Genomic DNA, 23,080 nt, shown 5'->3' with positions numbered 1-23,080 from the left:
GGTAGGGCATTTCCTGCCCTTGCTCCTATTTGCCCTTTATAAAGATCCTAATTCTGGAGCTATAAAAAAGAGCAAAATATAAAGGCCACTACAGCTATTCCGGGGTCAACAAAAATTAGACTCTACACCAATGATGAGGCTTTCCTTTTCCTTCCTCAGGGTGTGAATCCAAATAAGGTCTTCACAATTATAAGCAACCTTTTGCAGACAACAGGATGGAATGTCAGTAAATCAAAAACGGAGGCTATTTTGAATATTTTAAACAATTACTCCCACCACAACTGCGGATTATCATTGGGAACTGCATGTTACAGTATCTAAGGGTAGAAGTTACTTGTACAGGACCGATTATTTAATAACCAATTTTATTATTTATTTATTTATTTATTCCACTTGTATTCCACAGCTACCCTGAGGGTTTCACGGCGCGTTGGATCCGTACATTACCAGGGAGTCAAGAACTTCTGATTTTTATTCTTGGTTGAACAGCCATGCCTTGATACCTTTCCTAAATCTTATGTAGTTGGATTCTAGGCTAAGTGTAAGCGGGATTGAGTTCCACAGCACAGGTGCCAAGTATCTGAAGGAACGTCCTCCTAGTTGTGCTCGTTTAAATCTTGGGACAACAAACCTCTCCTGATAAATTGATTGGAGATTACGGGTCGGGATGTATTTACTAACCAATTTGCAAAGGTATGCTGGTGCTTCCCCTGTATTTGTTTTGAACATATAACATAAAGCTTTGAATTTAGCTCTGTTGCCCATCTTGAGCCAATGCAGTTTACGTAAATTTCCAGACACATGCGAACGCCCAGGTATATGGAGAAGAATCCTGGCTGCCGTATTTTGGGCGACCTGTAATCGGCGTATGATTTCTTTATTGGCACCTAAAAAAAGAATGTTACCATAGTCCAGCCTTGAACCAATTAAGACCTGAACTACAGTTTTTTGCGCCCCTTCAGGGAGTTGCCACAAAATTTTTCGCAGCCATTTAAGGATGGCGAAGCAGACCGAGGCTGTTTTAGCAGCCTGAGTGCGCATTGTCAATTTGTCATCAATTATTACTCCTAGATTTCGGGCTGACGGAACTGCTATCGGGGGAGGATCCATTTCAGTAGGCCAATGAACTGGTCCCCACATCTCTTTTTGTTACCCAAATATTAGCAGTTTGGTTTTATCTCCATTTAATTTTAATTTCTTGGAGTGCATCCACTTTGTCATGCTCTGCAATCCAGAGCGGAGAGAGGAGGGGTTATTTTTATCAGTTGATGACAAGGAGAACACCAATTGTGTATCGTCTGCATACGAAAAGATTGTAAGACCAAATTTTTCCGCTATGCTCACTAGGGGGGGGGTAATGTAAATATTAAATAACAGTGGGCTCAGGATTGACCCCTGTGGGACTCCATATGGAGAAGTTAAAACATTAAAGGTGTAACCAAGTGTTTCAATGTTTCAATATTAAGTAAATGCTTGTTTAGTTTTGTCATGGGTTTTGAAAATAATGTATTGCTGCAGAAACTGATGGGCAGTGGCTAAAAGCTAAATATTTTTTTTTAATCTCAATACTTGCCCATTGCCATAGGAGTCCCTACCATTGAAAGGCACTACTTTGTGTGTAGATATGCGTGATTGTGGGTGTTAGACCAAAGTAACTGACACAATAACATACCAATGGATGGAGAGGGCCGGCTGAAAAACACTACAAGTAAGTCCATTTTACATGTAGGTTTAGTAACGCCATACCTAAAAATGATTTCGAGACATGGAGTCCAATTTCTATTTGAATAGTGGGGTGAATCATCTTGATAAGTAACATTAAGCTCCCTCAGTGTCTGTTTTTATTTCAGTCTCCGTCGTTCTATCTAGAAAAGAGTCTTTTCCACACTATGTGGGATGATTTTGACATTTATTTGCTGAGGAAAACAAGATGTCCTGCTAAAAAAAAAATCATCAGATAATGGGTGTTGGTCACTCACCGGTTTCAGACTGTCATTCTAGTTGCTTCATGCCCGATACTTGTACTGTGCGTTGCTAAATAAACCGCCAGTATAGTTATACACCACTATTAGAAACAACAGAGCTTATCAATGCTTCAAGGGCCTTACTTTTTGTTGCTTCTGCTTTGGCTTGGCTTACAGTGGTTTCTAACAGACACGCTGCCATTCGTTTCCACTCCGCCTTTTTTGTCTCCCGTCCAAAAAACTACGTTTTGGTGTCCCCCAGTCTTCATTGCTGTTACCACTGTTATTTAACATATATCTTTGTTCACTAACAGAGCTAGTGCATAGTATTGGTGTAAAAATGTTCATGTACACGTATGACACATGTCATTTTTGTTATTACTCTCAGCCAAGATTGGACAGGCGCCCCCTGCAATTAGAGGATGATGGGGCCATTAGTAGCGGCACGGGCAGGAGCCAGGGTGAGGAGTCCGTTGTATGTGTTTGGCCACAAAGACAGGTCATGACATCTTCAGGAGATGCCCAGGATGGGGGCATTTAAGGCATTGGGAGGCGAGAGATCGGCCTCTTTTCTCTCATTTGTGCACTAGCATACCGGATCAAACAATCACCCACCCACTTCTAGAGGAAGCTGGAATTTCTAGCAGCAGAAAATGTGGGATACCAAAAAAATGTGGACTGATTTACTGGACTGACCCCTGTTGGGGTGTTGATTTGTGTGGGCACTGGGTTGGAAGAAGGGGTACTGACCTGCAGGTGGCCCAGGGTTTTTCTGCTCTACCCTGTGATGCCTGGAGTTGAACATTTTGGGGGGATTTGCCTGGTGACCCGTATCCCGGCAGGGACAGAGTGCTATGCGGTGCCCTGGTGTATAGGTTGTTATGGAACTGTGAGTATTGCCCATACCTCTGTGAGATGGAGGGGAAGTTGTCACTAATAAATGCTTGTCAATATTCTCTCTGATGCCCTTGGTTGAGGGCATGGGTGATGGATCAATACACATTTTGATGGCCTCAATAACTCATAACCACCTTCTTCAGGACTTCTTTTTCAGTGTCCTTTTTCTTTCAAACATGGCGAGTTTGTAGTAAACTAAAAGAAATAAACTCCTCTGTTATATGTGTGAGTTGTGTGAGTTAGAGATCTATTGACAAATTATTTCCTTTTTAAAGATCAACAAATAAGAAGATTCCACCAAATTGCATAAGTATACTACACACCAGCTTGACACCACGTATTGAAAATACACCATCACCAAAAACACCCATATATTAATTTACTGACCATTGTCCGAAATTATTCTATTTATATTTCATCACATGCATTTTCGAAGACCAAAACACCACACCAAAGTGGCTCTATTTGTGCTCCTTCTCGTATTTTTAAAGGCCTTCAACCACCACGCTATTTATATATGTACAAGTCTCACTAGATGTCACACTAAATGATTCCTTCAATGTTTCCTTCTCACTTTATGCCTTATCAGCCAAACCTTATATGTGATGTATCTAGCCCGCTCTTAAACTCCAAGAGTACAGCTTTGTAGATTGTGGGTTTACCTACAAGAAAATAGAAGACTAGGAGTGTATGAAAACAGGTTTTTTGCAGGTGTCCTCCCCATGTTTTGCCCTATTTGGACCCCAATGCTGATGATTTTTGACTTCAAAAGTGCACTGGAGCCTGCTCACCAGACCCCAGTGCTAGTGCTCTCTCTCTAAAACTGATGCATGTGAATCGATAACCTCAACAGGGAAGAACTGTAACCGCCTTATAAGTCCCTGTAAGTGGTACCAGTAGTACAAAGGGCATGGAAGTTAAAAGGGTCACGAGGGCCTAAAGCACTGATTGTGCCACCCTGAGTGACCCAAGTAAGTAGATGACAGCAGGCCTGCCATCGCAGACTGCAGGAGCAGTGCAAACTGATCCAATTCGACTTTGCCCTCACTATGAGTGGCAAGCTCACAGCACCTATTTTTAATATGTCAGTCAACCCTAAGGTAGGCCTCCTGAGCCCAGGAGGCAGGGGCATTATATTTAAGGTGTGGACATATAGGTGCAAGCATCTATGTTCCTATAGTAGCCTCTTTCCTATAAGGGCTACTATAAGTGTTCAGGGGCGATAGACAAACATGGGTTAGCACTCTGGCACCCTGAAGTAGCCAGTTCCATTATGGTCCCACTGAAATGTGTCATGTTTTGTATCATACAACTTGTCTCATTAAACCTGACCTTATTCTAAAGTCAGATGTAATGTGACATGCACCCAGGTGGCTACCTTAGAGTTTGCCCACTGGTTGCCCCGGCCGATCCTGTGCCCTGGCTGACAACCTACAAGCTGCTACTCCCAAGACAGGAATATGACCCCCTGCCAGGAGGCGTGAACACTTACAGGAGTTAGAAACAAAGGCCTGGGTGGGAAGTAGGTGGCACCTCCCTCCTTGACAGGGTGGCTAATGAAGTGGCACATCAAGGCGGTGAGCTTCAAAAATGTCCTCGTCTCTGATATGCATCAAGGCTGCCACCCACCGGAGGACACAGCCACATCCCTGCCCATAGGCACATTAACTCCCAGGCAGGTGGGAACTTTAGGTGCTACTGCAAAAATGGGGGACTCCCTCTGTAGGAAATACTTTAAGACTAGGGAGAAGAGGGGAAAGAGACAACACACAGCTAAATATCCTCCCTCATAGTCTATCAATGCTTTACATCAAAACCTTGTTCTTCTCAATTAATCTTATGCATTTGTTCACAACAGTGACATTAAACAGAATGATTTTCCATTGTCTTTATTTTTTTGCATACCTTCATATATTTTATATCATTTACATTTTTTCATATTCTTATTTTGTTTATTTTTGTCCTTGGTCGTTCAAAGTAGAAAAAGTTTTTTTTTAAATATTATAACAAATACAAAAATGAACACAATCATTACAATCAATATTCTATAAACAAATCTGTACAATAGAAAAACAGAACACCCCTGGACTGGCTTTGATTGTAATGATTGTGTTCATTTTTACCTTAGCATTTTCTACTCAGTAGCCTCTGCTCTACAGCGCTGGGACGCCTCCGGATAACCACGTGCTCTATAAATCTGCTTCACTTCACTTCACTTTGTATTGTAATTGTATTGTATTGTAATTGCATTTATATAGCGCTTACTACCCCTGACGAGGCGTCGAAGCGCTTGTTCGGCGGGTAGCACGCTACTCCAGGACCCACAGAGGATTAGTGTTGAATTAGTATAGTGAAACATGCAAGTACATTTTAATTGGTGGATAGGTTAGTTAGTTATTTGGATTTGGAATGATAGCAGAAGGATAGAGTAGGACAAAGGTTAGTATTTATCTATCGCTTGCTTGTTGACGCATGCTATTCAGGGAGCCTATAAAGGATTAGTGGTGAATTAATATGGTGAATTATGAGGTAATTTCAATGGTGGATATTAGTCTGTTACTTGGAGTGAGAAGGATAGCGTATGGATAAAAGGGGAAGAAAGATTTGCATTCATATAGCACTTGTTGCCCCTGATGGGTGTTGAAGCGCTTTTTTGGCGAGTAGCACGCCACTCCGGAACTCATTAAGGATTAGTGTTGAAAATTAGTATAGTATAACTATGAAGTAATTTGAGTAGTAGATATGTTATTCAGTTATTTGGGCAGTATATTAGTATAGTTGAATATGGACTATTGAATTCAGAGAAGTGAACATGTTAGTCTGTTAATTTTGATAGAAAAAGGATAGTGCAGGGGGGCAGGGGGTCTGGCCTCACTGGCTTGTGAACACAAAATGGTGGCTGGGGGGGCACTGTTTGAGCACACAGGCCTAAGCACAGAGCAAAGGAGAAATTTAGAGGGAAAACAGATTTGTCACAAAGGAATGAGAGGGACAAACAAACTACAGAGGTTGGACTGCAAATCCCACAATTCAACACACTAAATGAAGGCAATCATGGGCAGGGAAAACCACACATTTAAAACACAACACAGGTGATAAAATATGCAATTACAGGCAGGCTAAAACTACAATTTTTAACTGTAACAACCACAGGCATAGACAGTAAACACAGAAAGTGAAAATTATTTTTTAGACAACTTTTTGTCTTGGGAAGAGACAGCACTAGTCTGTCTCCTTACCACTTCCTGGACTCTGCTCACTGCAATCTGGGGCAAATGTGGGCTGCAACTCACAAGATGGAGGAGAATGATTTGGGGTGCACCCAGCAGGGCCTTCAGGGGCCTGGGCAGGTGTGAGAGGAGGGCTCAGACTTGCCTGGTAGCTGAATAGCCAATGGTCTGCTGGCCTGGGGGTGGGGTCTGGGCAGCTGCTTGCCCCTGTTCAGAATCTCCTAGGAGACAGACAGGCTCAATCCACAACTTTGGACTTCAGCAGGTAAAGGCTTCACTAACTCGAAATCTAACAATACTGTTTGAATAAAGCTTTACTCCCCCTGCTGGCCAAAAAACGAAGTGCACAGGCCCCAGTAAATACAGTTTAAACAGCTCACAGAAGCACCCTCTGATGTAGAAAATCCCTGTTGCTGGGGGTGGGGGTGGGGAGCTGGGGGGCAGGGGGGCTGGCCTCACTGGCTTGTGAACACAAAATGGTGGGTGGGGGTTCACTGTTTGAGCACACAGGCCTAAGCACAGAGCAAAGGAGAAATTTGGAGGGAAAACAGATTTGTCACAAAGGAATGAGAGGGACAAACTACAGAGGTTGGACTGCAAATCCCACAATTCAACACACTAAATGAAGGCAATCATGGGCAGGGAAAACCACACATTTAACATTTAAAACACAACAACAGGTGATAAAATATGCAATTACAGGCAGGCTAAAACTACAATTTTTAACTGTAACAACCACAGGCATAAACAGTAAACACAGAAAGTGAAAATAGTTTTTTAAACAACCTTTTGTCTTGGGAAGAGACAGCACTAGTCTGTCTCCTTACCACTTCCTGGACTCTGCTCACTGCAATCTGCGGCACATGTGGGCTGAAACTCCCAAGATGGAGGAGAATTATTTGGGGTGCACCCAGCAAGGCCTTCAGGGGCCTGGGTAGGTGTGAGAGGAGGGCTCAGACTTGCCTGGTAGTTGAATAGCCAATGTTCTGCTGGCCTGGGGGTGGGGTCTGGGCAGCTGCTTGCTCCTGTTCAGAATCTCCTAGGAGACAGACAGGCTCAATCCACAACTTTGGACTTCAGCAGGTAAAGGCTTCACTAACTCGAAATCTAACAATACTGTTTGAATAAAGCTTTACTCCCCCTGCTGGCCAAAAAACAAAGTGCACAGGCCCCAGTAAATATAGTTTAAACAGCTCACAGAAGCACCCTCTGATGTAAAAAATCTCTGTTGCTGGGGGGGGGGGGGGGGGGGGGGGGGGGGGGGGGGGGGGGTTGCGGCCTCACTGGCTTGTGCACACAAAATGGTGGTTGGGGGTGCCCTGTTTGAGCACACAGAGCAAAGGAGAGATTTGGAGGGAGAACAGATATGTCACAAAGGAATGAGAGGGACAAACAAACTACAGAGGTTGGACTGCAAATCCCACAATTCAACACACTAAATGAAGGCAATCATGGGCAGGGAAAACCACACATTTAAAACACAACACAGGTGATAAAATATGCAATTACAGGCAGGCTAAAACTACAATTTTTAACTGTAACAACCACAGGCATAGACAGTAAACACAGAAAGTGAAAATTATTTTTTAGACAACTTTTTGTCTTGGGAAGAGACAGCACTAGTCTGTCTCCTTACCACTTCCTGGACTCTGCTCACTGCAATCTGGGGCACATGTGGGCTGCAGGGTGCAGTACCCTATGAGGCCAAAAGAGGTGCCAAGGGACACCTAGTGAAAGCCTGTGGTAGTGCACCCTCACAACACTGCTTGATCTTTCTTCTTCCTCGGAAAACCCACTTTTTATTCCCTAAGTGATTTCAGCCACTTAATTATATCTTTGGGGATCTCTCAATGGGGCTCTGTTAATTGATGTGCATCGGCACCATCAATTTATTTACATCCATCTTTTTTTATTTGGTTCAGACTGTTTGTGTTCTATAGTCCTCGTTTTCTATTGTTTGGCGAAGTCATATTATAGACATACAAATCCATGCCTCATGTCTTGATATGTAATCTTTAAATAATTAAGTGTTATTGTCTACTGGAATGGGACCCTCGCTGCAAAATGTGCTGAATCTCCCCTGAGTTTCACCTGTCTCCCAGACCCCGAACTGATTAGGGGAGCCCTGTGTTTGATTCCATGAGTACTGCAGGGTCTGAAATGTCACACATTACACCTCGCTTCTAATGTCTGCAGGCTGTGGTTGTTACCTACCCTGATTTCTCAGAGATGAGTATTTTACTACCTTTGGTTTCCAAGGAATGTTCAATATTCCTGAAGGATTGTTTGCACAGTTTTTGGGGAATCTTTCTCACTGTTCTCAGTTCCCAAGAGGAAGTGGGTGTCATTACCCCGGAAACTGAAGTCTTTTTCAATGTGGGCTATGGGTGTTACTATCAGTTTCCCAGGATTCAGGAGTCACTGCCACGATTCCTAAGCGATGTGTGTCACTGCATCAGGACATCTAAGGCATGTTTCGGACCATGACTGCTGATGGATGTAGGTATCACTGCCAGGATATCTACAATCATCTATTTCCTGAAGCAAACGAGTGGTACTGTGCCTAATCCCTGTGAAACGCGTGTCACTGCACCGATTCCGAAGAGGAGCTTTTAGCCACTCACTGAACCTTGAAGGATTTCATTCTGTCACTGAGTCCCAAGGGCTGCAGATGCCACTGTCCTGATTTTTTAAGGAGGTGTGTCACTACCATTGATTACAGAGTAATGTGGGTGTTACTTTGCCCGAATTTAAAGGGATCCGTGTTACCACCCTGATTCATGGGGGCATGCTGTCACTGTTGTGAATTCTGAGGGATGTTTCTTACTGTTTCTGATTCCTGTAGGGCAGTGGGTCACTGCCCTGCGTTTCTAAGCATCTTTCACTGTCCCTATTCTGGGATGGGTCTGGTTATTGTTTGTATTCCTTCTTTGCTTCCTCTCACCCACTCTACTTTACCTTACAGGTATATGGCTGCAGGTCCTGGAGGCGATCGGGGTTCTCGCTGTCATCTCCAATGGGCTGGTGATTGCTATCACCTCTGATTTCATCCCAAGAATCATTTACAAATACTTCTATGGACCCTGTGCGTCCAGCAACACCTCTGACATTGAGTAAGTGACTCAGTGTACTCAACCTTCTCTACTCGTTCACCATTTATCTCTAACCTCTTGACTTGACTTCTAAGCTTACTTCCAGTACCGCGTTTGTAACATTCAAGGGCCCCGTTATGACTCCTCTGCCCCACACTGATCACTGTATGTCCACTTCCTGACCTTCCCAAGCCTAAAATCTGACTTCCGCAAGTCCCCCGTAGACCTCCCTATGTACAAAATCCGATCTTTTATACCCGTAGGCTGCCCTCCAATTACGGTTTAAAGGACTTGCCTATAATTCAGGCCTGACCTTCCTTAATCCTTAGTCTGACCTCTCTGTAGCATCAGTCTGACCTCATCGTCTGCTCTGCCCAAACCTACCTATGTATGTTTGGGCGTGTGTATCATGCTTATACATTGAGCTTGGCCCCTACTCCTCCATTGTGTCCAGCCTCAGGCTAGGGACACCCTGTAGTGTTGGTAAGACTAGGGCCGGGCCAGAACAAACCAGGATCCAGACTGGCTCCGATGACCTAGGTAAACCAATGCACCACTATCTGCAGACAAAATGGATGCAACAAAGTCTCTCTAATTGATGCTTCGAGCTGCAACTCCTCATCTGTTGAATATCCCCAGGTGCCAGACTACATCTGGAAACTTTTCATAGGTCTCCAGTGCTGGGAGGGAGCGCCGGCTCCATCTAGGTGCCAGAAATGATGCCAGCATGACATCAGTTAAGCCATATATCGCCCACCCTGGTGCATTGATCTCCATTCCCTTTGTTCGGTAAGCTTTGCAATGCAGATCCGGAGCTTGCTTCCTTTGCATTCTCTCAAAGACATTTGGAAAAATAGACATTAACTCTTTAATATCTATTTTTCCAATTGTCGTTTAACACAGTGCATTATTAGAGATGTCCCCTCCCAGATAGTCAGGTTTTAAGCCTCTGTTACTGACCATCATGAGGGATATCTTTGGTGTTTGGTTCCAGACATGATGCCAGGTGTGTGCACAGTTACTAAGGCCTATGACCATCCTTCAGATCTGGGAGGCAGGAGGGATCAGTGATAAAACTTCAGGTAGATAGAGTATCCACCAGAAAGATTGTTACAGAAAGTAAGTAGCTTTTTCTTCAATGCCTGAGAGAGTGGTGGGGGCCTTTAACTCCACCATTCAAAGACGACCAAAGTAGTAATGTCTGTCTTACTTATAGATGTCCCCTTCTTTTTCCTGGACTATAACAGGTCCATACACCAACATAAAAAGTGAAGTATAGAGTATACTACCCTCTGAGACACGTACAGGGCAGAAGGTAAGGGTACACTATCATCATGCGCTTTCTGGCGCAGAACCAAACTCATCAGTTCCTTCAAACATTGCTTGACACCTGTATCTCATGCCCTCAGCCTCATGAATATAGAAGTATGATCTGGCGGCTCATAGGCACTATCCAATATCAAATTGTTTGGCCAGCCAGCTAATCTTGCTGTGCCTTTTAAATAGCTGCATGGTAGTATGCTACGCCTGTGAAAATTACCAAACACCCGGTCATCTCTTAATGGGACATCATGAGTTTATCAAATCTTGATTGACTCCACTAAATTACTTTGTTTGATGTGAGCCGAACCCAGAGGGTTTCTCTATTACAAGGTGTATCCAACGCGTAGCAAGAGATTTATGTATAGCTGACTTCCATTACCCTTATCACATTATTGTGTTTTCATCTGAAGACATTACCACCATGCATTCTTGATAGCAAAATGTGGTGGCCACAATGAACTGTCTCCTAAAAATATGCTTAGTTGGGTTCTCAGTTACTGTCAAACATTTGCCATAAACGTCATAATGCTGTCACCAAGCTACAGTCTAAATCCCCATCCTAGCCTTAAAGCTTCCCAAAATGCAATCATCTGTTACCAAATCATTCTGTAATTAAGATTTCTTTCAGTCTCTTGTTAATGAGGTCTGCTCTTATTGTGTGTGGTCTATCTCCACTCATTTTGATATCCAGGATGGCCATCAGTGGATACTGAGAGACTAATCTCGAGACATTCGCAAAAATTGTAACAAGCACTGGCAAAGCCAATTGGTCTTGCCTATGGAAGCGCTATTGGCTATGGCAATGTGTTTTTGTGATGCTATACACCAGAGTGGCTGCTGTTCAGCATGGCTAAAAGTTAGTAGGTTAAAGGAGAGAGGCGTGGAGTGGAGTGTCATAAAGTGGAGTAGAGTGGAGTGTAATGGAGTGGTGTAGAGCGGCATACAGGGAAGTTGAGTGGCGTGGAGAGGGGAGGATTGAAATGGAGTGTCATGGAGTAGCGTACAGTGTTAATGAGTGTCATGAAGAGAGTAGAGTGTCGTTGAGTGGAAGGGCGTAGAGTTGAGTGGTGTCAAGCGGAGCACTGTGTCAGAGTTGAGTAGAGTGTCACAGAGTGGAGGGGCATAATGTCCTGTGGAGTAGTGTAGAGGGTGTGGAGTAGAGTGTCGTACAGCGAAGTAGATTGCCATAGAGTAGAGTGGAGTAAAGTGGCATGGAGTGGCATAGAAGGGGTTACATTGGGCATCGTAGAGTTGAGTAGTGCCATAGAATGGCATAGATTGGAGTATAGTGTTTTAGAGTTCTGTAAAGTGGAATGGCATAGAAAGGAGTAGAGTCACAGTGGACCAGAGTTTAACGAATTAGAGCATGATAGAGTGGAGTATCATGGAGTGGAGTGTCGTAGAATTGTTTAACTTTACTGAAAATCACCAAAGGCTTTTTGTTTTACACTCTTTTGAGTGATGAGCGCAGTGCATTAGGCTGTCCAGACCTATGTCTGGCGAACTCTTTTCATTGTAGAGTGGATTGGAGCAGAGTGGCCTAGAGTGAAGTGATGTAAAGTAGAGTGGTGCAGAGTTGAATACAGTGGCGTAGAGTGCAGTGGTACCGAGTAGACATTGTAGAGTTTAGTGGTGAAAAGTGCGATGGTGCAAAGTAGTTGGCTTAGGTGCGGTGCCTTAGGGTGCCTTGGTTTTGAGTAAGGTGGTGTAGAGAGCAATGGCATACAAATCTCTTCAACAAACCCCTGAACTACTAATATGTCATATACCAGAATTACATTGAACTTTTACACACTCAATATTACATTATACCAATAGTTATCACTACTTAGCAATCATTTTTATTAATGTATCAGATATTACTTTCAGGAGTGCCACGAACTAGTATCCAGAGTATTGACTATATCAATAGCTAAGTTTCATCGATAGCTCAGTAGTAACACTGGTTCAGAATCATTTTATCATCTCAGTGAGATATATTTCTCACTACCATCTGTGGCTCAGTACCATCAATGCCTCCTTCTGTTGACTGGCTCAAAGCTATCAGTGAATCTAGTAAAGGTGGCTGAGTGTTATCAGTGTCTCAGGATTAAGAGTGGCGCTAGCTCAGCATTATCATTGGCTCACTGTGATTAGGGACCTGATGTTCACAATGGTCAGTATCTGTGCTGGTTCAGTATCATCTGTGGCTCAGTGTTATCAGTGGTGGCTCAATGTTATTACCGTGTAAGATCATTATCAATGTTTTGGTGCTATTGGAGGCTCAGTATGAATATTTGATCAGTGTCAATAGTTGTTCTTTGTCGGTTACATCACTAAAGCTCTATGAGAAATCGCTTTATATAGCTGGTGGTCATGTATCATTAATGTATCATTATTATTGGTGCACCATCAAGTGTTGCGATTCATCAGTGGGTCAGTAGCCACAATGTTTCCGTATTAATGATGACTCAGTACAATTAGTGATTCGCTGATGTGAGGGGAGAGCAGTGACTGCACTCCGGAAAGAAGATAAAAGGTTGGAATTGCTAAGCAGTGGAAGACATACAAATGTAGTACACATGTGTGAGTACTTGTGTGCACACACACATGTGCACTCTCTCTCACCCTCTTCCACCCTTTGCTCTCTTGCACATGTGTGTGAGTACTTGTATGCATGGGTATGTAAAAACAAACGCACACTCTCTCTCACCCTCTTCCACCCTGTGCTCTCTTGCACATTTGTGTGATAACTTGTGTGCATGGGTGTGCACACACAAACGCGCACTCTCTCTCTCTCTCTCACCCTCTTCCGCCCTGTGCTCTCTTGCACATGTGTGTGAGAACTTGTGTGCATGGGTGTGCACACACAAATGCACACTCTTCCGCCCTGTGCTCTCTTGCACAAGTGTGTGAGTACTTGTGTACATACACAAATAGGCACGCTCTCACCCTCTTCCACCCAGTGCTCTCTTGCACCCATGTGTGAGTACCTGCGTGCATGGGTGTGCGCACACAGATGCACTCTCTCACCCTCTTCCACCTGTTGTAGAACATTTTAGGACCCTATTGTAATTTTCCAGATTCATGCCCTTATATAGGTATAAATCACCATGTCCTTAATAGGCATAAGAATCATAACCATATTTAGACATAGCTCATGCAGTCCAAATACGGCAGGGCTACTTTCACCAGTTCCGAAAATCTACAACGATTTCTTGGAAAACTTGGCTTCAGCAGCTAGGGACTTCTCCTTGCTTGAATACTGACTTGTCCAAGAACTCATGGAGTTTTTAAAGAACTAAGACTCTTTGATGACATTATTATGTCCACCTTTACGTCAATCTCGGCACCTTCAAGGTATAAATATGCCCACACTCGCCATAGCAAACGCACAGTGATTTGGAGCAGTTTGACTATCTACTTGCCCGACGCGTCCTGCTACTGCAAGTGCTGAAGGAAGCCGACCCTCCAGCAGACGCACTGAGAGAGACGCTGTCTTTTCTCTTGCCGAGAAATTCAGCTCCAGTGTTTCCAAGCTACCCTTGCAGGGTGTTGGCAAATCGAGTCCTGAGCCTGACCTTCTTCATTCCAAATCAAGGTACGGAGCTGATTAGACCCTAACAGAAATCTTGGACAGATTCTTGGCAAAGAATATTACATTTATGCTACACCACACTTACTTTTTCCCTCGTACTACGCTTAGGTTAGGTACATCGGGGTAGGCGTATTTTAGAAGCACCAGTTGAGTACTTTTAGCCTCTGTTATTTATGTATGTATTTATCTATGGTCTAGGCACCATACAATGCTCTTACAGTATTATTTTATTCTACTCTTTTTACTGTATGCATTTTATTTTGCAACCAGTTTTACGATTGTAGCAGTTCATTTCTTATGCTTGAGAAAGAAGACTGTTCAATAAATCCTTTTATTGAAAACGCCCGTCTATCTATTTCTCTGCACCTCTGGTGAAACAAAGCAAGCACGATTAACTGAGTGAAATATCTATCTATTATTTCCACGACTCTGAAGATCAGTTTTATTTTGGGGAAACAAAGTTGTCATGTTTATGCAGTTGTCAGAAACTAAATCGCTTCTTGTGAACTCGAGAAAGTTTCTAATGACCTCTGAGCTAGCTGGCACTCACAATTAAGTCTAATATATTTTGATAGAGACCTAGTCAACATAAGTCCTAAGTCACATCTATAGTATATATTATTCCAATGTGCAGAGCCTATTGGTAATATAGGAATGAGACTACACACCCTGTGCTCTCTTGCACATGTGTGTGAGTCCTTGTGTGCATGGGTGTTCACACACAGACGCAATCTCTCTCTCTCATCCTCTTCCACCCTGTGCTCTCTTGCACACATGTGAGTCCTTGTGTGCATAGGTGTGCACACACAAACATCCTCTCTCTCTCACCCTCTTCCACCCTGTGCTCTCTTGCACACATGTGTGAGTCATTGAGCGCATGGGAGTGCACACACAAATACACTCTCTCACCCTCTTCCACCCTGTGCACTCTTGCACACGTGTGTGAGTGCTCGTGTGCATGGGTTTGCACACACAAACACACACTCTCTCTCACCCTCCTCTACCCTGTGCACTCTTGTACACATGTGTGAGTGCTCGTGTGCATGGGTTTGCACACACAAACACACACTCTCTCTCACCCTCCTCCACCCTGTATTCTCTTGCACAGTGTTAGAAGGGAGGGATTTGAAATGAGCGCAGAGCCTCGCGGAGCAGGTATTCAGTCCTACGACCGTGTGTTCATCGGCTGTGTTCTCTCTTCTCTTCCCTGCAGCTGTTTAACTGGTTACATTAACAACAGCCTGTCAGTATTCCAGACCAGGGACTTCAAGGGTGACAGCGAGCTCTCCAGTGCGAACGTCTCCCATTGCAGGTACAGTATGGAACCCTCATCGCTGCCTGGGAAGCTTCCGTTCGTGGCTTGCCCTGCACCTCAAGCAAGCAGGTGCCATCTGCAAGCATTATGGTCTTGTGGTTAGGCTGAGTTGTTAAAAGTCAGCAGATTTGAGGTCAGTTCGTAACTATGTTCTTGGTTCATTGGTAAGTTCAGTGCCACGATATTTTCCTTCCAAACTGGCAATGAACAGCTGTTCTAAGGGTTGGTTACTGTGGTAAAGAAGTGGTTTTTCCTTCCCTTGTGTTTGGTCTCCATGTTAGGAGTTTATTTTTTATTCATACCTAATAACCTGCCACTTTTTTTCTGGCCTCCCTTCATCTTCCTAGCGCGCAGAGTTTTGAAAAACCCAGAGCTGAGTTTTTTACTCGCTCACACTCACCAACATTAAGTTGGCGAGTGCGGAAAATCCTACTCCAGACCACCTCTCCGCGAGATTTCTCAACGTGGGCGTTCGCGGATGGTCGCAACCGCTCGCATTGAGAAAACATTGGTTCGCATTGAAGAAGCTGCCTCTCGAGTAGAACATCTACTCGAGCGGCATAAAGAAGGAGTGCCCTCTTGCACTGTGCATGATGCTGATGATACATATTTTTTATTGCAGGACAAAGACCCAGTGCTAAAAATCAGTGCGAACGGCGCAATCTAACGCCCACCGCTGCTTGTGGGACACTGTGTAGTATGGCAAAGGTTTTTGGTCACATCGCAGAGTTCCACATAGGGGAGGACCTCTGCCCAGCCCTACTGTTTATTGAACACTACTTTCAGTAGTTTTGTCTGCCTGTCTTCTAAATTCATACTTCCTTCCCCCACAGGTATCGTGATTACCGAAATGCTGATGACTATAACTTCTCTGTGCAGTTCTGGCACATCTTCGCGGCCCGCCTGGCATTTGTGATTGTGTTTGAGGTAAAAGACACATCTTGAAAGGCTGTCAAGGGCAGTGGTGGCTGGTAGGAAATGGGGCGGGGAGGTCGGGGGGAATATAAAAACAAAAAAACACTTTCCCTTTCCCACAGCAGCATCTCTCTCCTCCGCTTCTCTCCTCCGCAAGAAGCTGCAGGAAGAACCTAGCACAAAGGCTCCCCTGAGCCAATCACAACACTGCAGTGCAGTGTTGTGATTGGTCGAAGCTCTGTGAATCGGTCCTCAAATCACAACAGGGAGCCTATGCATATTTTCCCCCAGGCTGTCCGGTACAGCCTGGTAGGGAATATGCAAAGTGAGCATGGCTGCTTGGCCGGCCGAAAACGGCCAGCAAAGCAGTCATGCGCACTTAGTGTGCACAATACTCTCCTCTTCCCACCCTGAGGCCCCAGCCCTGCCCAGCCATTCCCCAGCCCGCAGCAACAAAACATAAAACCATAATAACCTTTTTATAATTTTATTTTTTTCTCTTTTCACTGCTCTATAAGCAGTGGGGCGACGCTGCTCCGCCTTTGAAGAGAGAGACGCCATTGGTCATCGGGTGTGACAAGTTAATTTAAACCAATGCTATGTTACTCTTAGTCTGCCTTCAGGCCCTGTGCTTTTGCTGTAATATGCCTTTGGGATGTACTGCTGCATTGGTAACTGCCTCAGCAGTTGGCCCATCCATTTCCTATCTGAGGTTGGGGTCCATCTGAATAATGCGTCATTTGTCCTGGCCTTGGAATTGTGGGATGGAAGACGCCCCCCATGTCTGATAAGTAAATGCTCTAACGCATTTTCCCGCTTTTTTTCAGCACGTGGTGGTTTGCATTAAGTTTATTGCTGCTTGGTTTGTGCCGGATATCCCCCAGTCAGTAAAAAACACAGCCCTGGAAACGAAGCACCAGGAATTACTGGAAGAACTCAGGTGAGTGCCATGGAGGGAACAGCCGACGAGCGTCCTCTCGAGGGGAGAGGGGATCTACTTTTAACTGGAGGGTCGCTCTCGTGTAATTCACCAGGCCTTTTACTCTCCCATGTATCCTGGCTGTCAGTAGGCAGAGCCTGTACTGTAACAAAGACAGTAACTGCCACACATGAACAAGGTTTAACATAGACTGGGGATACATAACTAATCACTCTCATGGGGTTACAGGTTCAAGGTTTTGGGGATGTAGCTCAAAGAAGAATTGTGTGAAATATCCCTAGCGCTACCAAGAGTAAACCCAAAAGAAAATACAAGAGCTATGGATCCAGCAGCAGGAACCTGCAACAGAAAATAGAAACACAGACAGTAACAGCCACACATGAACAAGGTTTAACATCGAATGAGGATGCATAACTACTCACTCTCATAGGGTTACAGGTTCCTAAGGCTCTAGAAAACTAGGCAGAGGGACAGCACTACCCTTAACTGCACATATATGGGAATGAGTGAACCATATTACATTGCCAAGTAAAACTATTTGAAGGAAGTGGCTCTCACGGAAACTTAAATCAGCTTGTGATTTGAGACCACCACACTGCCCTTAAGGAAGAATTGTTCCAGTGGGGAAATGCCTGAATATGCCCAAAGCCCTGTACAGCCAGTTCAATCAACGGCACATAATTTGAACCGAGCTGCTAAGTCCCAGAGCAATCACAAATGTGAGGAAGCCCTTTCCCCCAATCCGCAAATCCCTGCAATTTTCCTCCAGATGCAGACTGAGTTGACATTAACTTTACATCTTCGATTGTATTTCTGAGTTGCTTTCCATTTACAATATTTACTAGTTGGCATGGAACCCCTGAGAATGCCCGGATTCTTTCTCTTAAGACAGTGTTACGACTATATATTTACACTGGGCAAGTTGTAGAAACTAGTTCAGAGAAAACTAGATAGGACCAAACTCGGATCTCTTTAATCTAATGGAAATTCGTGTTTCATTGAAGGGTGAGGAAGTTTGAGTTTTGAAGTTCTTGGCAGATCTTTAGAACATCTCATAGTTTTGGCAGAATTGAAGTACCATGTAAGTTCAGCTTGCCTAAGATCACAATATTCTATAAGAAATACTTCCCTTGAATTAAATTTAAGGAAAGATAAAAATAGACCATCTGATTAAATTCTACATGTCACTTTTATTTTCATATTATTACCTATAAAAATAATTCATGGGGACATTATCTTTTAGCATCAGATCTAAAAATGAATGTGCGCTGGAACAGGTTAATCCTACTGTGAATTAGATCAACCATGAGCTCTTCTCTGGGAGGCTCAGCGTGCGTTTGCCCCTGAATGAGACTGTGTGCAAGGGAGTCATACAGGCTGAAGTGCCTGGTTAGGAAGACCTTTGTCACTTGTAGTCCTAGAGAGACTGCTTACCAACAGGTGGTACAAACCACCAAATGAATGGGGCCAGATTCTGAGAGGGGATATCCTGAGTGACTGATGAATGACTATTTGATGCACATTGACACCGAGGTTTGTGGGAAGTGGAGTCAAATCACCAAATTGTTTGCAGCAGTCACCAGGGTCATACTGGCTATTGTAACACTTTGGCATTTTCACAGTAGGCTGCAGGCTCGAGGCTGCTTTAAGATCAGGTTGGGCCGATATGACCCAGTGTGGGGCTAGTTTGAGCATCTTATAGCTTCTTTTCATTTCCAGCCATAGAAGTGACATCAGTAGATGAGAAGGAAGGTGTGACGAGGCACATAGCAGCAGATCAAGGTCAATGCTGGCAATGGTGCAGCAGAGGCAGTGGCACTAGAAGGTGGAGGGTCCCACTGCACTAAAAAACAGTGTATGATGGGGGGCATTTGTATTCCATGTTCCTATTGATTTAATTAAATTGAGACATTTGAAGAAATATTTCAGTTGTTTACAGTTAAACTTTTTGGGTGGGGACATCTCCAAGGTGAGTGTGCAGCAAGTCTGTACATCAATTGGATATACAGCATCTTTCAGAGTTATTCACAACAGGGTTCTTGAGCAGGGGACACTTTTGCTGCTGCATCAGAAACAACGAGGAAATACATTTCGGTCAGTGTTTATTTACATTAAAAACGTTTTGTCTGAGTGTCAATTGTAAAAACAAATTTTGAAAGACTTTCAAACCTCTACTTGATATTACTCAGGCACCTTGGTTACTTATGATATAGCTAAATCCAAATAAAAACAAGCAGATACTTTGATGTATACAATGAGCAAGCAGTGGAGATGTACTCATTGATCAAAGAGACCAAGCTAAAAGTCTCTACATCCAATACAACAAGACCGACTATTCGTCAACTTGAATATTGAATGAAAAAAGAGGTAAATCAATGGTTACATGCTACAACTTTAATCCAATATTACATGGTTAAACAAATACTGGGAGATTTGAATGTTTGCTTTGAACCTACATTATGCAAGTCCAACAGCAGTTCACAGACAAATGATATGCAATACTCAATAAGTGTTCATTGGATTTAATAATATTTATCATTAAAGAAGAAGTCAAAGTTTTGAATGACCTGGAATTTGAAATGCATTGCATCAAACAAGAGCAAACTAAAACTTTAGAACCAGAAAAACTCAAGATCACTTGTGGTGACAGTAACACAAAAAAATAGAAGAATACACGAAAGAAATCAAAGGCTGTAAGATAAAAACATTTTAGAGAGACACCATTGATCATAAACTAGACAGGGTATAATCATGGGCAGAAGTTTATGCCAAAAAAGATTGCAGAGGAAAGCAACGCGAATTCTCTTCAGAGGAAAGCAGTTTAGGTGAAAGTGAGCCTTCAACAAGCAGTAAAGAGCCATCTTAGGGAAGCCATATAGTGTCCTCAGATCCATCACAGACACACTGGGAATCGCAGAAGGTGCCTTTTTGTCAACCAGCTCGGCAGCCAACCATCGACCTGAACCGTCCGGTTTACCAAGACAAGGAGAGGAAAAAGAAAAAGACAAGGTGAGCGATCAACAGTAACACAAGCATCACAGCAGCAAGACAATCTAGGGGTTTATTTACATCACTTTTTACCTTATTAAAAGTGACGCACCGGTGGTGCAAGGGGCTTGTAAATAAGCCCTTTAGTGATTAACATCTCTGATTACTCCTTATCAGCACATCAACTAAAAGCCTTAAAAAGGGAACATAATGTGTTCCTACCTATCAAACCAACAATTTGGAAACATAAATAGCTATGTTTAAATTCATGCAGAATCTAAGGCTCAAATATTTTTTTTCACCTTACCACATTTATCTCCTGACACTGCTGAAGAAGGGTGTAAAGAGTTTAAACTCAAAAGTACTTTTATATGTGCCAATTCTCATAAAGTACGGAGTACATTTGAAACCCTGGTACTCTAAGATTTGAGTAAACCGAAGTTAGATTTGAAAAAAATCCAATTTATCCAAAATGAAATGGAACATGTTAAAGTCTTTGGCCAAAAATGATAGCAGACAATGGAGAACGATTAGTGGTATTAAACATATCTTTATGAATCCAAAGTATGGTGACATCTCGACAGAAGAATATACATGAAATTGAAATGTGCCCCCACACAATCTTTTCAGAATAATTTGGAAAACATTTTGAATAAGGCTATAGGAATATAATGGATACCTTGATTACTTCCTTCAATCTGTTCTACAGGCATTTAGGTCATATGGGACAGACAAAACATATTTTCTGAATAAATTGTCAAACATTGATTGCCGGGTTGACCAAGAGATTTGGCGATGTATTATCAATGTCAAAGCCTTGTATACATCCAATTCCCATCAGGATAGAACTGAGGCCATTATTGATTAGGCTTTGCTGAGACAGAAACTTACTAGCTAACAAAGTGCTTCTGATTGAGCTACTACATTTTTTTCTGTATCAGCTATTTTGAATGGCACAGAAGTTTTTTATTTAACAAAAAAAATGGTACATCAATGGAATTTACTTTGGGTGCCCGGTTATGCTAATATTGCCATGGTAAAATTTTAATCCTAACATATTCATAACAATATCACTAGAAGCCAACATTTGAAAATGTATCTGAGAAAAATCAATGCTATTTTCATCATGTGGTCGGACTCTTATCAAATGGAAAAAGAACAATTGATGGACAGAATGCAGAACCTACATGACAACACAGTGCAACTAAACAGTAGAAATTCCAACATTCAATACACTCATACAATAATAAAGACAAGATCACTTTGTTAGATGTTGAAATTTACAAACGGAGTGGATCATTGCAAACAAGGGTGCTTCATAAAAGCACTGACAGGAACAATAGATTGGTGTACTCATTTTCATCCTACAGCACTGAAAAAACATCAGTATTTTCAATTCATGAGGATCAAATTAATAGTATCTGAACAATGTTCTTTTGAAGATACTCTACAAGAATATGCTGAGCAGTTTACCAAATAAAGGCATTCTGAAACAGTTTTACAATATTTGATCATTTGATTAAATACTAAAAGCAGAGAGTTTTTGTTATCACAACATCAGAAACAATTACAAACAAGATTCACATTTGTTTTGAAGCTTTACCACTCGTTCCAAACAAATCAAGAATATAATTTCCAAAAGGTGGGAAATTCTACAAAGTCAAAAAGATTTTGGAAATTTTTATTTGGAGAAGTCAGGTCACGCATCAAAGTTGGAGAAGACACATTAAGATGTGAAAAATGCACTCACTGCAATAATGTAATTGTTGGGAACATTTTAATTCACCTTCATTGTGGATACAACATTTTCCTAAGACACACTTCTAGTTGCGATGTAAGAAATTGCATTTATTCTTTGAAGTGCCCTTATGGCCTATTTTACATAGGCAAGAAGAATCAGAAGATCTAGGGGGAGAATATGTGAACATAAAAGCGTTATACCCTTAAATTGAAATCTCTAAGTGTAGCCATGCATTGGCAATAACCCAAACACAAAGTCAGTCAATTGCGGTTCCAGATCGTGGAAGTGCTTGAATCCGACAAGGGAATCGCTAGCAACAGAAGGTTGCTGCAAAGAAAAGATTTTTGATAAAAAAAGTTGAACTCTCTGTAGTTTGATCTAACTGACAGACTTGAAAGCTTTTTTATAATTATAACTATTTGTGTGGTCAGGAGCTCCGTTTAGTAAAATGTACAGAACAACAAAAGTTTTGTGTGGGCAGGGTACATTTGGGAGATACTATTACTGTGTAACTTTTTGTTTTGTTTGTATTTAATCCTTGTTGATTTATTAGTTCATTTGTCACTGTGGGCTTTATCGGTTGCTGCTTTTGTTTTAATAAGCTATTTCAGTCTCTCTCACCGTTTATTTATGTACAGACATTTCTGAATTTAACATTGAATGAAAAATGCCATGCTGCTATTGATTTAATTAAAAATGAGACTTTTGAAGAAATGTTTCAGTCTTTTACAATTGGATTCGTTCTGGGTGAGGACCTCCCCCATCAGTTGGATATACATCATCTTTCAGAGTTACTCACTACAATGTCCTTAATCAGAGGTCACTTTTGCTGCTGCACCAGAAACAATGTGGAAATCATTTTCAGTCAATGTTTATTTAGATTAAAAACGCTTTCTCTATGAGTGCTTATTCCCGAGACAACAGGAAGCCCCCTGCTAGAAAGTATGAAGCACTCCCATGAACAAAGAGAATCGCTGATGGGAGGAGGGAGTCACCTGCTCCAGCAGGGTGGCTCCCATGCGGGAGGCCACAGATGACCCAGCTTAAAAGAGACTAACACCTCAGTGAGTGTCCGTCACACCTTAGCCTACCTGCTCC

General features: G+C 42.7%; 1 protein-coding gene across 5 annotated transcripts in view; it reads left to right on the top strand.

Moving 5' to 3' along the window:
* Positions 1–23,080, top strand: part of ANO9 (anoctamin 9) — a 586,191-nt gene that overhangs the window by 541,536 nt on the left and 21,575 nt on the right. For all 5 annotated transcript variants that reach the window (XM_086957696.1, XM_086957699.1, XM_086957698.1 and 2 more), the window contains 4 exons: positions 9,057–9,204; positions 15,297–15,395; positions 16,232–16,325; positions 17,141–17,253. In XM_086957696.1, coding sequence (XP_086813822.1) covers positions 9,057–9,204; positions 15,297–15,395; positions 16,232–16,325; positions 17,141–17,253 — 454 coding nt within the window. The remainder of the gene's footprint in view (positions 1–9,056; positions 9,205–15,296; positions 15,396–16,231; positions 16,326–17,140; positions 17,254–23,080) is intronic.

This window comes from Lissotriton vulgaris, chromosome 2_1 (assembly GCF_964263255.1).
Source record: "Lissotriton vulgaris chromosome 2_1, aLisVul1.2, whole genome shotgun sequence".
NCBI classification, from domain to species: domain Eukaryota; kingdom Metazoa; phylum Chordata; class Amphibia; order Caudata; family Salamandridae; genus Lissotriton; species Lissotriton vulgaris.
This window is presented reverse-complemented; position numbering and strand designations above follow the sequence as displayed.